Below are 12,411 nucleotides of genomic sequence, written 5' to 3'. Positions count from 1 at the left end.
CCTTTTTTGTGAGATTGTGCATGTGATGTTAATGTGTAAAGATGTCTGAGGAACTCCCAGCAAATCTGACCTGAGCGCTGGGGTTAGGGTCAGAGGGCATCTCGCTGTATTTAAGCAGACATTTGCCTAATATTTTAAGTTTCACAGACAAGTCTTACAAAGTACAGCTTTAAGAATAAACAAGACATTTGGGCAGAAGAAACATGTCATATTTCTGTTCTTGGATATTTGAATGTGAGTGAACTTTTTTTTTTTAAATATTTCTAATTGAACACACAATTGAACAAGTGTTTATTTAAAGTGCAAATGTCTGCATTTAATGTTTCAACTGAGCTGTTTGCCAGAGTTGTTTAATAGTGTAAACACTGACATTAATATGCAATAAGGAGCCTTTTTTATTTTAGATTTGAGATGGCTCTACAATACAGTTGTGTTTTACAAAACAAAAGACAACTCAACTTCCACCTAAAAGGATGGAGATGGGTGGAGCTTCAAAAATTCAGTTGAGGGCAGTTAGTGAATATAGATGATTAAATTGTTAAAAACATGGCGGTGGTTGCTTCCATCAACACATAACCAACAAGTAGCCTAGTACTCAGAATCTGGAACATCTGAAGATATTCTCAGACTCCCACTGATCAGCCATAACATTAACTCCACCTTTTTTTCTAGTTACAGCTACAGACTGTAGTTCATCAGTGAACAGTTGTTAGCGCCCTGTCACTCTTAAAAAGTCATCAATCCTCCGTTTTATTAGAGTGGACTGTGATTAGACATCTACGTCATTGGTCCACCTTGTAGATGTAAAGTTAGAGACCATAGCTCATCTGTACGCTGCAGTTTGTGTTGGTCGTCCTCTAGTCCATCAGTGGACACTGACCACAAGCAGCGGTTGATTGGATTCTCAGTCCTGCAGTGACATTGAGGTGTTTAAAACTCCAGCAGCACTGCTGTGTCTGATCCACTCGTACCAGTACAAGACGCACTAAAACACCACAACCATGGCAACGTCACTGCAGCGCTGAGAGTGATCCACCGCTGCAATCATTTAATTGTAGAAGTGCATGGTCTGTGAAGCTGATAGAAGCGAGGTGTCTAATGTTATGGCTGATCAATGTTGAAAGGGTACTTTGTACATTAGTTATTAGTACTCCTGTTCAGACCAAATAAACAAAAGCAATCTATGGTTCTAATTTGAAACAGCGAAATCTTAAGTGTCTGGTCATGTGTTTCTGCTGCAGCTCCTCAGTGCTGCTTTGTCTGTAATAATAGCAAATACATTACACAGTAAACTATTGGTAAAGTCGAAAATTGTGGTTTTATTTACAGATGATTTGCATATGTATCCAGGATCTTTTTTCCATTAAAAAGTAAGCATACCTTTCTACCTTGTCAATGGCTTATTTGTTAATGGATCATATGTGTAATAGACTAAAATTGAATAAAGAACATGGTAATGCATCATAATTATTAAAATACACACAAGGGGGTCATTTTACCGGACATTGGCACTTTAAGGACAACATTTTGGCAACTATAAACTTGGAGAAACATCCAGCAGCACAAGTAAAATGTTTAATCTGTTTCTGAGTACAGTAGTAAATATATTTCAAAAATAATTATTACTAACTACTGTGGAATATTTTGTAAGACCTGTAAATAACCTCAGTTTGATCAGTTTTATACTGTACCTCTGACTTGTATTACACATTTCTTGCCTACTATTAAACACTTCTTAAAATGGACTGACAGCGACCCTGAACTGGATAAGCGGTTACAGATAATGAATGAATAAAATGGACTGTCGTAGTTCCAGTTTCAGCCTCAGGAGTCTTGTAGAACTTGATTTTTTTACCTTAAAAACCCCTCAATATTTTTTAAACAAGGCATCTTGAAGAGTAAAAAGTTACCCCATCAGAATGAAAGAGGTTTGTTTGCTGTAGTAGAATAATAGGCCATTAATACTAAAGACTCTTATCTATTTGAGAAACTATTATAGTTTCAGATTAGACTTTTACAAACAAATGTAATAAAGAATTTAAATCAAAGTGAATCTTGGTCTCAGAATGAAAAACAAAAAAACATACTGCATGTAAAAAACATATATGTGTTACCACTGTTATGTGCTGCACATCATCAGTTCAGGGTTGGGGTGTTCAAAGTTTCCCAGAGGAGAGATGTGCCCACAGGCTTTAGTCCAAATAATCAGAAACTGATCCTACTTCTGCTTCTTATTTTAGATAAGACTGGACAGACTGGCTTTAAGTAACTGAAATAAGAAACAATAGACCTGGATGACGATTTGTACACTCCCCTACATGAAATCTCTCTAATCAGTCCCTGTAATCTGCTTCCAGTTCAGTCTGAATTAAATGGACACATCTGATTCACAGTGCACTCTAAACGAATGTGCTTTTATCATCACTTTCCCAGTTTCACAGTTTCACTCTTAGAGTGTCAGCCCGCCCATACACACGTACTTCAGCTCCAGGTACTCATCAACGCCGTATTTGGACCCCTCTCTGCCCAGCCCCGACTGCTTAACTCCTCCAAAAGGCGCCTCTGCAGTGGAGATGAGACCTTCGTTCACCCCTACCATCCCCACCTCCAGCTGCTCCGCCACACGCCAGATCTGACTGAGGTCTTGAGAGTAGAAGTAGCCTGATAACAGAGAAAACACTGACCGTTATTAGCCATTACAACAATATCCATCCATCCATCCATCCATCCATTATCTGTAACCGCTTATCCAATTTAGGGTCGCGGGGATTACAACAATATGAATAGACAAATTAATAAACGATAATTATAATATTTGTATATGTCTTTAGCTAAAAGGGAAATCTTTTCATAGAAAAGATTCTAGAAACTTTTTTCACTGCTGCTAATGTTCCATCACTGGACAGCCCCATGTGCCCACATTCAAGCACCATCCTATGTGATGAGGGGAGGGGAGGGGAAGGGAGGGGGGCATCCCACCTACCCAGAGGGAGTAAGGGCAACTGGGCTCCAGCGTTTGTTTAAACTCTGATAAAGGGATTGAACTGGCGATCTCAAGGTGATGCTGCCATTTCTCTGACCTCCGGGCCACTCGGGAACCTCAAGTATGATTTTATGCTTTTTTTGTAATACCTTTTTTTCTAAAGTGTATCTCCCATTTATTGATGAATCAAATTTCTTTACAAAAATAGTTCTACTTTTGAATCAGTTTGTGCTCCATTGAGCGAGTGCTCTATTTTAAGGGCGGCCATGTTTGAAGTATGCTTAATACAGAAGCTCTTATAGGGCCAGGCCATAAGGAGTAAATGTAACAGCTGTTTGATCATTTGAATAAAATATCACTGGAGGAAATGGAGGATTGCAGCTGGACCAACCTGCTAATCCAACCTGAGACGCATTAGCAATGGCAAGGGCCTCCTTCTCTGTATTGAACCTGAATAAAGAAAACACAACCAAGCATCAATTCTGACCACAATTTTAATCATACACTTTAAAACAAACTGGTCAAAGCAAGTCTGTCACTATAAATGAACATCATACAGCAGCAAATTTCAAATAATTCTGGTTACATTTTGTTCAGGTTTTGTGCATGTTTACTGTTTACTCGCAAATTTAAATATAACGGAAAAAAAACAGAATTTTTAATATTAATTTTAAAAATTAATAAATATAAGGTGTGAAACCTTTTACACAGACCACATGTTATATACTATCCTTTCTCCTAATGTGTTAAATTCATAAAACGATATTTATTAAATTGCACATATATGGACACATATGAAAGTCATGTAAAACGCACAAAATATGAACATGAAATGTCAGCTGTCCAATAATATTTGGGCTTTGCATATAACCCATCAATGGCAGTGAACACACACGAGCACATTAGTGATCCAGGAATTGAACACACACACACTCACACACTCACGACAGCCAAGTTTGCGCCCTGGGAGCAGTTGGGGGTCAAGGGTCTTTTGACCGTTTAAGGGCGCTCTGAGCCTTAAAAAAACCTCTGTGATTAATTGTGAAATTAATTAGTTTTAGTTTTATTTTCTTTTATGAAGTGAAGTATCATATTGTTTTGTCTCTGAATGAACCCTGTTTTGCTCCCCAGAGCAGGCCCTCTACACGGGTAGACCCCATGTTTACAATGATTCATTCATTATAATCCCGGAATCACTGGGTGCAAGGCAGGAACACACCCTGTCAGTCCTTCGCAAGGTGGGTTTGAAATTAATTATTTTTTAATAGCTATTGTTATAAAATTGGTCGTTTGTCTGTGTCTGGCTGAATCTGATGAAATCCACAATGTGATGTTATTTGGTGGGATCCACCACAACAACATTAAACAGCTGCACCATACGCTGGTACACTCACTTGAGAATGGGAATGAGAGGTCCAAATGTCTCCTCCTGCATACAGAGCATGTCGGCGCTGACGTTGGACAGCAGAGTGGGCTGCATGAAAGACCCTTCCAGCCTCTTCCCACCCTTCACCAGTACAGCTCCCTGAGACACAGCATCTGTAACCTGACGCTCCACCTGAGAGAAACAACGTCCTTTAACTCACTGCCATGATTTTTCTGCTCTTAAAAGGCAAGGGAGTTTAAAGTTGTCTTCTGTCTGTAGGTTACATGGGATACATGGGCAAGGTACCTTCTCAGCAGCTCGAGTGTTGATGAGAGGGCCCTGTGTGGTGGTGGGCTCAAAGCCGTGACCCACTCGCAGCTCCGCATCCATTGCCTTCCCCAATTTCTCCAGAAATACATCATGGATCCCACTTTGAACCAAAAAGCGGTTGGAACAAACACAGGTCTACAGCACACAGCAGAGACCAGAAGAAAACATCAGGTACATCTTAAAATCTCCACTGAAAAAAGAAAACTTTACGTAGGATGGAAACATTGTAAAAGTTTCATACTGTAAAAAGGTACTGTCTATCCGCAGTTCATAAAAGATTTATACTAAAACTAAGCTGCTGAAAACATTCATTCACTGTCTGTAAGCGCTTGTCCAGTTCAGGGTTGCAGTGGGTCCAGAACCCACCCGGAATCACTGGGAGCAAGTCAGGAATACACCCTGGAGGGGGCGCCAGTCCTTCACAGGGCAACACACACAGTCACACCTACGGACACTTTTGAGTCACCAATCCACCTACCAACATGTGTTTTTGGACTGTGGGAGGAAACCGGAGCACCCGGAGGAAACCCACACAGACACAGGGAGAACACACCACACTCCTCACAGACAGTCACCCAGAAGAAACCCACGCAGACACAGGGAGAACACACCACACTCCTCACAGACAGTCACCCGGAGGAAACCCACACAGACACAGGGAGAACACACCACACTCCTCACAGACAGTCACCCGGAGGAAACCCACACGGACACAGGGAGAGCACACCACACTCCTCACAGACAGTCACCCGGAGGAAACCCACACAGACACAGGGAGAACACACCACACTCCTCACAGACAGTCACCCGGAGGAAACCCACACGGACACAGGGAGAGCACACCACACTCCTCACAGACAGTCACCCGGAGGAAACCCACGCAGACACAGGGAGAACACACCACACTCCTCACAGACAGTCACCCTGAGGAAACCCACACAGACACAGGGAGAACACACCAAACTCCTCACAGACAGTCACCCGGAGGAAACCCACACAGACACAGGGAGAACACACCACACTCCTCACAGACAGTCACCTGGAGGAAACCCACGCAGACACAGGGAGAACACACCACGCTCCTCACAGACAGTCACCCGGAGGAAACCCACACAGACACAGGGAGAACACACCACACTCCTCACAGACAGTCACCCGGAGGAAACCCACGCAGACATAGGGAGAACACACCACACTCCTCACAGACAGTCACCCGGAGGAAACCCACGCAGACACAGGGAGAACACACCACACTCCTCACAGACAGTCACCCGGAGGAAACCCACGCAGACACAGGAAGAACACACCACACTCCTCACAGACAGTCACCCGGAGGAAACCCACGCAGACACAGGGAGAACACACCACACTCCTCACAGACAGTCTCCCGGAGGAAACCCACGCAGACACAGGGAGAACACACCACACTCCTCACAGACAGTCACCCGGAGGAAACCCACACAGACACAGGGAGAACACACCACATTCCTCACAGACAGTCACCCGGAGGAAACCCACACAGACACAGGGAGAACACACCACACTCCTCACAGACAGTCTCCCGGAGGAAACCCACGCAGACACAGAGAGAACACACCACACTCCTCACAGACTACCTGGTAACTACCAGGAGTGGACCCTTTCCCTAAAACACCATGGCTATGATCCCGGGGGCTACATTTTTACATTTTAAAGAAGTTGGTATAATGTACAAATGTTTGAGATAATTCTAGAATTTCAGTGAATATGGAATGACTGTATGTTACAGATACAGCAGTCCCTCAGTGTTCACAGATGGCGCCTCATTTGAAGGCAGGTAAGAAAGATGCCTTTAAAAAAAAAACACCTTAAAATTTTATAAAAGTGTACGTCTTAAGAGTTCTCCAAAATGGAGCCAAATAAAATTGAAGCTGTTGAATTGGACTTCTGATTCGGTCAAATCCATATCACCTTTCACTCAGTAATCCTGCTTCACTCAGCTATATGCCAAATAAAGGAAGTTAAAGGCGTTTCAATATCATTTTTATGGTGACTTTGAAAATAAAGTGACAAGAACAACTTGTTAAATTCTAAAGCTTGAGTCTTACTTGGCCCGAGTTTCTGAATTTGGAGGCCATAGCTCCAGCTACAGCTTTGTCTACGTCTGCGCTGTCAAAGACGATAAAAGGGGCGTGTCCTCCGAGTTCCATCGAGACCTTCTTGACTGTTCCAGCAGCATGTTTCAGAAGTGCCTGCAAAGATTGCAAAACAGGAAAGGACCATTACATGTCATAGATTACAAAGAAATTGGCAAAAAATTCTTATGAAATCCTAGATTCAATTTTCCATATATTCTATAAAGTGCAATTTGTACTGTAGTCTCTGAACACACTGACTGTATGGTCAACAGAACACTGTCCCCAACACTGGGCAAGAGATTTTAAAAGTGCAGAATCTCAGTGTCAGTATTACTGTTGTCTCAAAGTGAAGAAAAATTTAATCATGACTAATTAATACCCAACATAAGATGCATATACTGCATGTGCATCCTTCGTATCTCCAGTTGTGTGGATGAATGTTAATACCTTGCCAGTAGCTGTAGACCCGGTGAAGGAGATTTTGGCCACTAAAGGGTCAGTGCAGAGTACCTCACCCACAGCTGGGGCTTTCTCCCTGGAGCAGGGCACCACGTTAAAAACTCCAGGAGGAATCCCAGCCTGAGCTGCCAGCTGTGGACCCAAACGCTCCAGGTTAAGACTGATACACACTGCAAACTCTCTCACAAAACAAGCTTAGCTTATACAGGGCTTCTGACAAAAGCCTTAGCCTAAGTTAGCTAAGCAAGAAATCCTGCTCAGTGACAGGCCCCTAGATTTATCAGTACACACACCACTGACAAAACAGACAAGAAACTGTTAGACCGGACCTCTGCAAGCGCTAAAGCAGATAGAGGCGTGTCCTCAGCTGGCTTCACCACCACAGTGCATCCTGCTGCCAGAGCCGCACCCACCTTCCTGGTTATCATGGCACTGGGAAAGTTCCACTGTCAATGGATCAACATGAGTCTCTTAGACATTTGGACATTTTAACAAAACATTTAAACAGCTTTAACCAGTAAATTGTTACTTTATGAAGTTGTAGGAGGAGCTACTCACTGGGGTGATGACAGAAGCCACGCCCACTGGTTGCTTGATCAGTAGTATCTTGCGGTCCTTAGCAGCTGGAGAAACGATGTCCCCGTAGACACGCCGGGCCTCCTCTGAGAACCACTCCAGAAAGGACGCAGAGTAGGCAATCTCACCTATAGACTCCTTCATGGGCTTCCCCTATAAGTGTGTAGTGTAAAGGAATTCACTCATCTTCAGTCATCTTCTGTAACAGCATCAAAAGGACCAGGGCTGAAGTTGGTCCAGAGCCTCTGCAGAATCATTGGGGGCTGGACAGGGCACCAGTTCATCACAGATAAAAAAAAATTATACTTATATGAAATAGTGAGCTCTCTGTGAGATATACACAAGTCTCACATGTTTCTTTGTCCAACATCTCACTTCTTATTAATTTTAATATGGTGCTTTTCCGCTACATGTCCCTACTCGACTCAGCTCAGGCTCTTTTTCATTTCCACCAGGCATATCTGGTACCTGGTCCCTGGAAGCGGGTACTTTTTTAGTACCTGAACGCACGCGGTTCCAACCAAGTCATGTAGGGCCTAAACGTGATGTGTTACCATCGTAGAGCACGGATTGGTAAGAGAGACTTCACTGAGAAATGCAGACCTCCAGCACAAACCAGCCTTTTTTAAAATCTCCAGGCTACAGCAGCGACCACATTTGTTTTTATCCGACTCAAAACATCAGCTCTTAAAAACGACACCAGGAGCTTTGAAGAGGGTCAAATGCTTCTTGAATAAGTGGCTGACTAAAGAATCCAGTGAGAGTCAGATGGAGAAACATTTATTCATTCATTATCTGTAACCCTTATCCAGTTCAGGGTCGCGGTGGGTCCAGAGCCTACCTGGAATCACTGGGCGCAAGGCGGGAATACACCCTGGAGGGGGCGCTAGTCCTTCACAGGGCAACACAGACAGACACACACACTCACACCTACGGACACTTTTGAGGCGTCAATCCACCTACCAACGTGTGTTTTTGGACTGTGAGAGGAAACCGGAGCACCCAGAGGAAACCCACACAGACACAGGGAGAACACACAACACAGTCACCCAGAGCGGGACTCGAACCCACAACCCTGTGACTGTGACACTACCGGCTGCACCACCGTGCCGCTCGATGGAGAAACAATAAATAAAAAAACTCTACTGATCTCAACTGGGGCACGGAGCTGTGTTCAGTCCCAAACAACAACATAACACTCGATACACAATGAGTAAACCACGCTTAACGTTACCCGCAGCTGCTGTTGTGGTTTCCAAATCCCGTTAGAAAGTTACAAAGCCACTGGCTAGACTTTGAGGTAGGGGGCATTTTTAATAGTGGAAAACCAACCAGGGACCAAGTGAATACCGCAGAGTAGAACCACATAGAGTCAAGTAGAGCAGGTGATAGAATATATGAACATATGATAGAAAGCAACATTATTTGTGGTAAGAAAAATTACTGTTCTTCTTTAGCTGTCCTATGTATCTGTTTCCATTTTCCCAGAAAGTAAGTTTAAATGTGTATTTATCAAAAACCATCCAATTCATTCTGAGTTGTGGCCATAGATTCAGCATGCCAAAGATGAAATGCAAGAGATTTTAAAAGCCAAAGCTGCAGAACTATTCAAACTACAGTGAATCCATTAAATAGTCTGACCCTTTAGATCTTGTATAATTTGTTGCATTTTAGATCGGAGTTTGAATGGACAGAATTGTCTGAATGTCCAAGGAATGGTCTGGGGCCCTCCGTGATCAAATCGTGGAGTAACATAGACCAGGGCAAGGATATAAAACAATACATCTGTGCAATTCTGGACCAAAGAGTTCACAATCAGTTTAAAATCTTTAACCTTACTACAGATGTCTGTCTGATCAAACTATATAAAAATGTATATTATATAAGCCACTGTGAAAAACAGGACTCACACACTCCGCTGTAATGATCTTGGCTAGATCCTCCTTGTGGTGATTGACCAGATCAAACCATTTCCTCAGCAGAACGCTTCTTTCCTGAAACGGGTGAGAAAGCAAATATCAGATGCACTGTTAGGATCTCTGCCTCGACAACAACAACAGGAACAAAGTGGGTTGGGAGGGGCTAATTTCACAGGTGTGTGATGCAAGGAAACACCAGGACATGAATCAGGTACAAGGAATATGATCTGTGATCTCCACCCCGACTTTGATCCTTGGCATGGGGATTAACTGTAATGATTTGTAGGCTGTGGACATGGTTCAGTTTAAGGACTTTACTGTTTACAGGTGATTAGAGCAGAAGGAGAGAGACTGGGGCTCAGGTTGTTGCATATAATAAGGAGAAAGTCCATTTACCTGCTGAATATACAACGCTCTCTATTCACCATGTAGTGCTGTACTCAAGCATTGAAATAAAGGCTCCTGAACCAAAACAAACCATAGTAGGTCTATACAGTAGACCCATATGTGAAAAGACAGGTGCACGCCATCTCATTCTGAGGGATTTCATCACTTTCACTAAGCAGGGAGTAGGGAATTATTAAAGATTCAGTCTCTCACCTTCGCTGTGTGAGTCTTCCATGTCTGAAAGGCGGTATACGCGGCAGTCACGGCCTCCTGAGCCTGCGGAACACTGCAGTCTGAGACGCTGCACAACTCCGCTCCTGTAGCCGGGTCTAGCACCGCGAACGAGTCCGGGGCAGAGACCCAGCGGCCGTTAATGAAGGCCTGGGATCGGAGCAGGTCTCCGGATACGTCCAATGAGTAGCGGCGGGACAACATCCTGTTTACACCGCGTAGGAGCCGCAGACCACCGGAAAGACAGCAGCTTACCATTACTGAACACGCCGAGGTCCGTTGGGTTATAAACTACACACCGTGGAGAAGTCGCATTAGGCCGCGGAGCAGCACCGTACATTGGCCCGAATACCAGAGTGAAAGCAATAACGTTAGAGCAGGGACTCGATTCCAAGGAGTCGACTCTGTAAATCCATACGTTCGGGATTTGACAGTCAGGTCCAAAGATTTGGGATCCATTCCACACTTACAGTTACACTCTAGTATACACAATAGTTCTGAGAATAAAGTACACAAAAACGTGGCTGTGTTGCCATTAGACTCATCCATCATGTACTGAAGCATTAAATATAGGTATGAATCCTAGAGTTGACTCTTAGAATCGGCTCAATTGATTCTCGTCTCGACTCCAGCGGTGTCATGATGTCAGGGCCAGGTTCGGTCTAAAATAGTGCCGTCTGTTGCGTGTTTCTCTGTATATCTGTTTGTCACCATTTTATGGAGTCAGCAGATCTTTTTTTTTTTTTTTTGTCTTTGGATAATAGTACAGGCACCATAAGGTGTAAACAAAATTGTTTTTGTTTTCCCTCGTAAATGGATATTGCTCCTGTTGTATGATTTCCACTATTTATTTAAAAGCTATATTGATAGTACCCTCAAGGGAACATAATTATACATTATTCTAATTGTAGATTTTAAAATTGTTGATTTCATACCACCATTCCACATTAAGGACATATTTTACACAGTCCTATAATGAAAGATCACAAATATTTACCTCTCCTACTGTGGAAGAGAATATACTGTACCTTTAGAGAACACTACTGCACTTTAACAGTACCTTTATTAATCAATAATGTACCTCTATTGTACCCTTTTTTCTAAGAGTGTAGAAAATATTCAATATATAAAAGGTCATTAAACATTAAAATCCATACAAATATTTGAGCTTTGTGTTGTACAAGTTAAATACACAATTCAACAGCTCAGTATTAAACTAAGGTTTATATATACAGGGGGTCCTCGACTTACGACGTTGATTCGTTCCTACAACGCGTGTAAGTCGGAACATCCATACCAGTAAACATTTAGCTGTTGATTCAACGTTGTAATAACGTAGTGACTGCCGTCTAATCAGCGTTCTCTTAAGGTTGAAAATGAAAGTTGAAAAGACGTCCAAACACAGACATTGAAAAGACGACTATTAGACGTCCATTGACGTTATTAATTGGTCCCGAAATAAATTACTTGTATAAAACGCATTTTTGACGTCCACTGACGTTATCGATTAGTCACCACTTAACTAACTTATTAAGATGGATTTTGGACGTCCATTTACGTTTAAAATATGTCCTTGACGGACAGACTACTTTTAGACCTATTTTGAACGTCCAGGGACGTTCCTTGTTTACATACTGTACGTAAATAACATACTGTAAGCACTTATCCTAACACATATCCTCCTAGGTCCCGAGCCGTGTATTCTTCCGCCGCGCACACCAAACACGAAGTTCGCGTTACGACGTTTACGACGCAAAACCTCTTAAGTCGAAACAAGGCTTTATACAGTAAATGGGGGATGTGTCGTAACCACGAAACATTGTAACTCGGGACTGACGTAACACGAGGACCTCCTGTATTCTTTGATGTTATTTCAATCAGTAAAATATGTTGCATCAAATTCCTAAATGCTTTGTAGTATTAATCCTAACAGGTTGTGTTTAAAGTGATACACATTTTGACAATGAACTTTAAGGAAAACCCGTCAATATCGTGTGCTCCTTTATATTACACCTCCAGACCATTTGTTTGTATATAATCACC

General features: G+C 42.7%; 1 protein-coding gene across 1 annotated transcript; it reads right to left on the bottom strand.

The window, feature by feature from the left end:
• Window positions 1-14: 14 nt before the first annotated feature.
• On the bottom strand, window positions 15-10,840 carry aldh5a1 (aldehyde dehydrogenase 5 family, member A1 (succinate-semialdehyde dehydrogenase)). Its single transcript, XM_066682520.1, has 10 exons — window positions 10,351-10,840; window positions 9,742-9,825; window positions 7,814-7,984; window positions 7,585-7,701; window positions 7,244-7,387; window positions 6,767-6,910; window positions 4,656-4,814; window positions 4,378-4,541; window positions 3,375-3,433; window positions 15-2,661 (listed from the first exon to the last, which is right to left on the bottom strand). The coding sequence occupies exons 1-10, from the start codon at window positions 10,624-10,626 to the stop codon at window positions 2,450-2,452; spliced, it is 1,530 nt and encodes a 509-aa protein (XP_066538617.1). The 5' UTR covers window positions 10,627-10,840; the 3' UTR covers window positions 15-2,449.
• Between the last annotated feature and the right edge of the window lie 1,571 nt (window positions 10,841-12,411).

This window comes from Hoplias malabaricus, chromosome 10, assembly GCF_029633855.1.
Source record: "Hoplias malabaricus isolate fHopMal1 chromosome 10, fHopMal1.hap1, whole genome shotgun sequence".
In the NCBI taxonomy this organism is placed as follows: domain Eukaryota; kingdom Metazoa; phylum Chordata; class Actinopteri; order Characiformes; family Erythrinidae; genus Hoplias; species Hoplias malabaricus.
The sequence above is the reverse complement of the archived record's forward strand: the minus strand, read 5'-3'. Positions and strand labels throughout refer to the sequence as shown.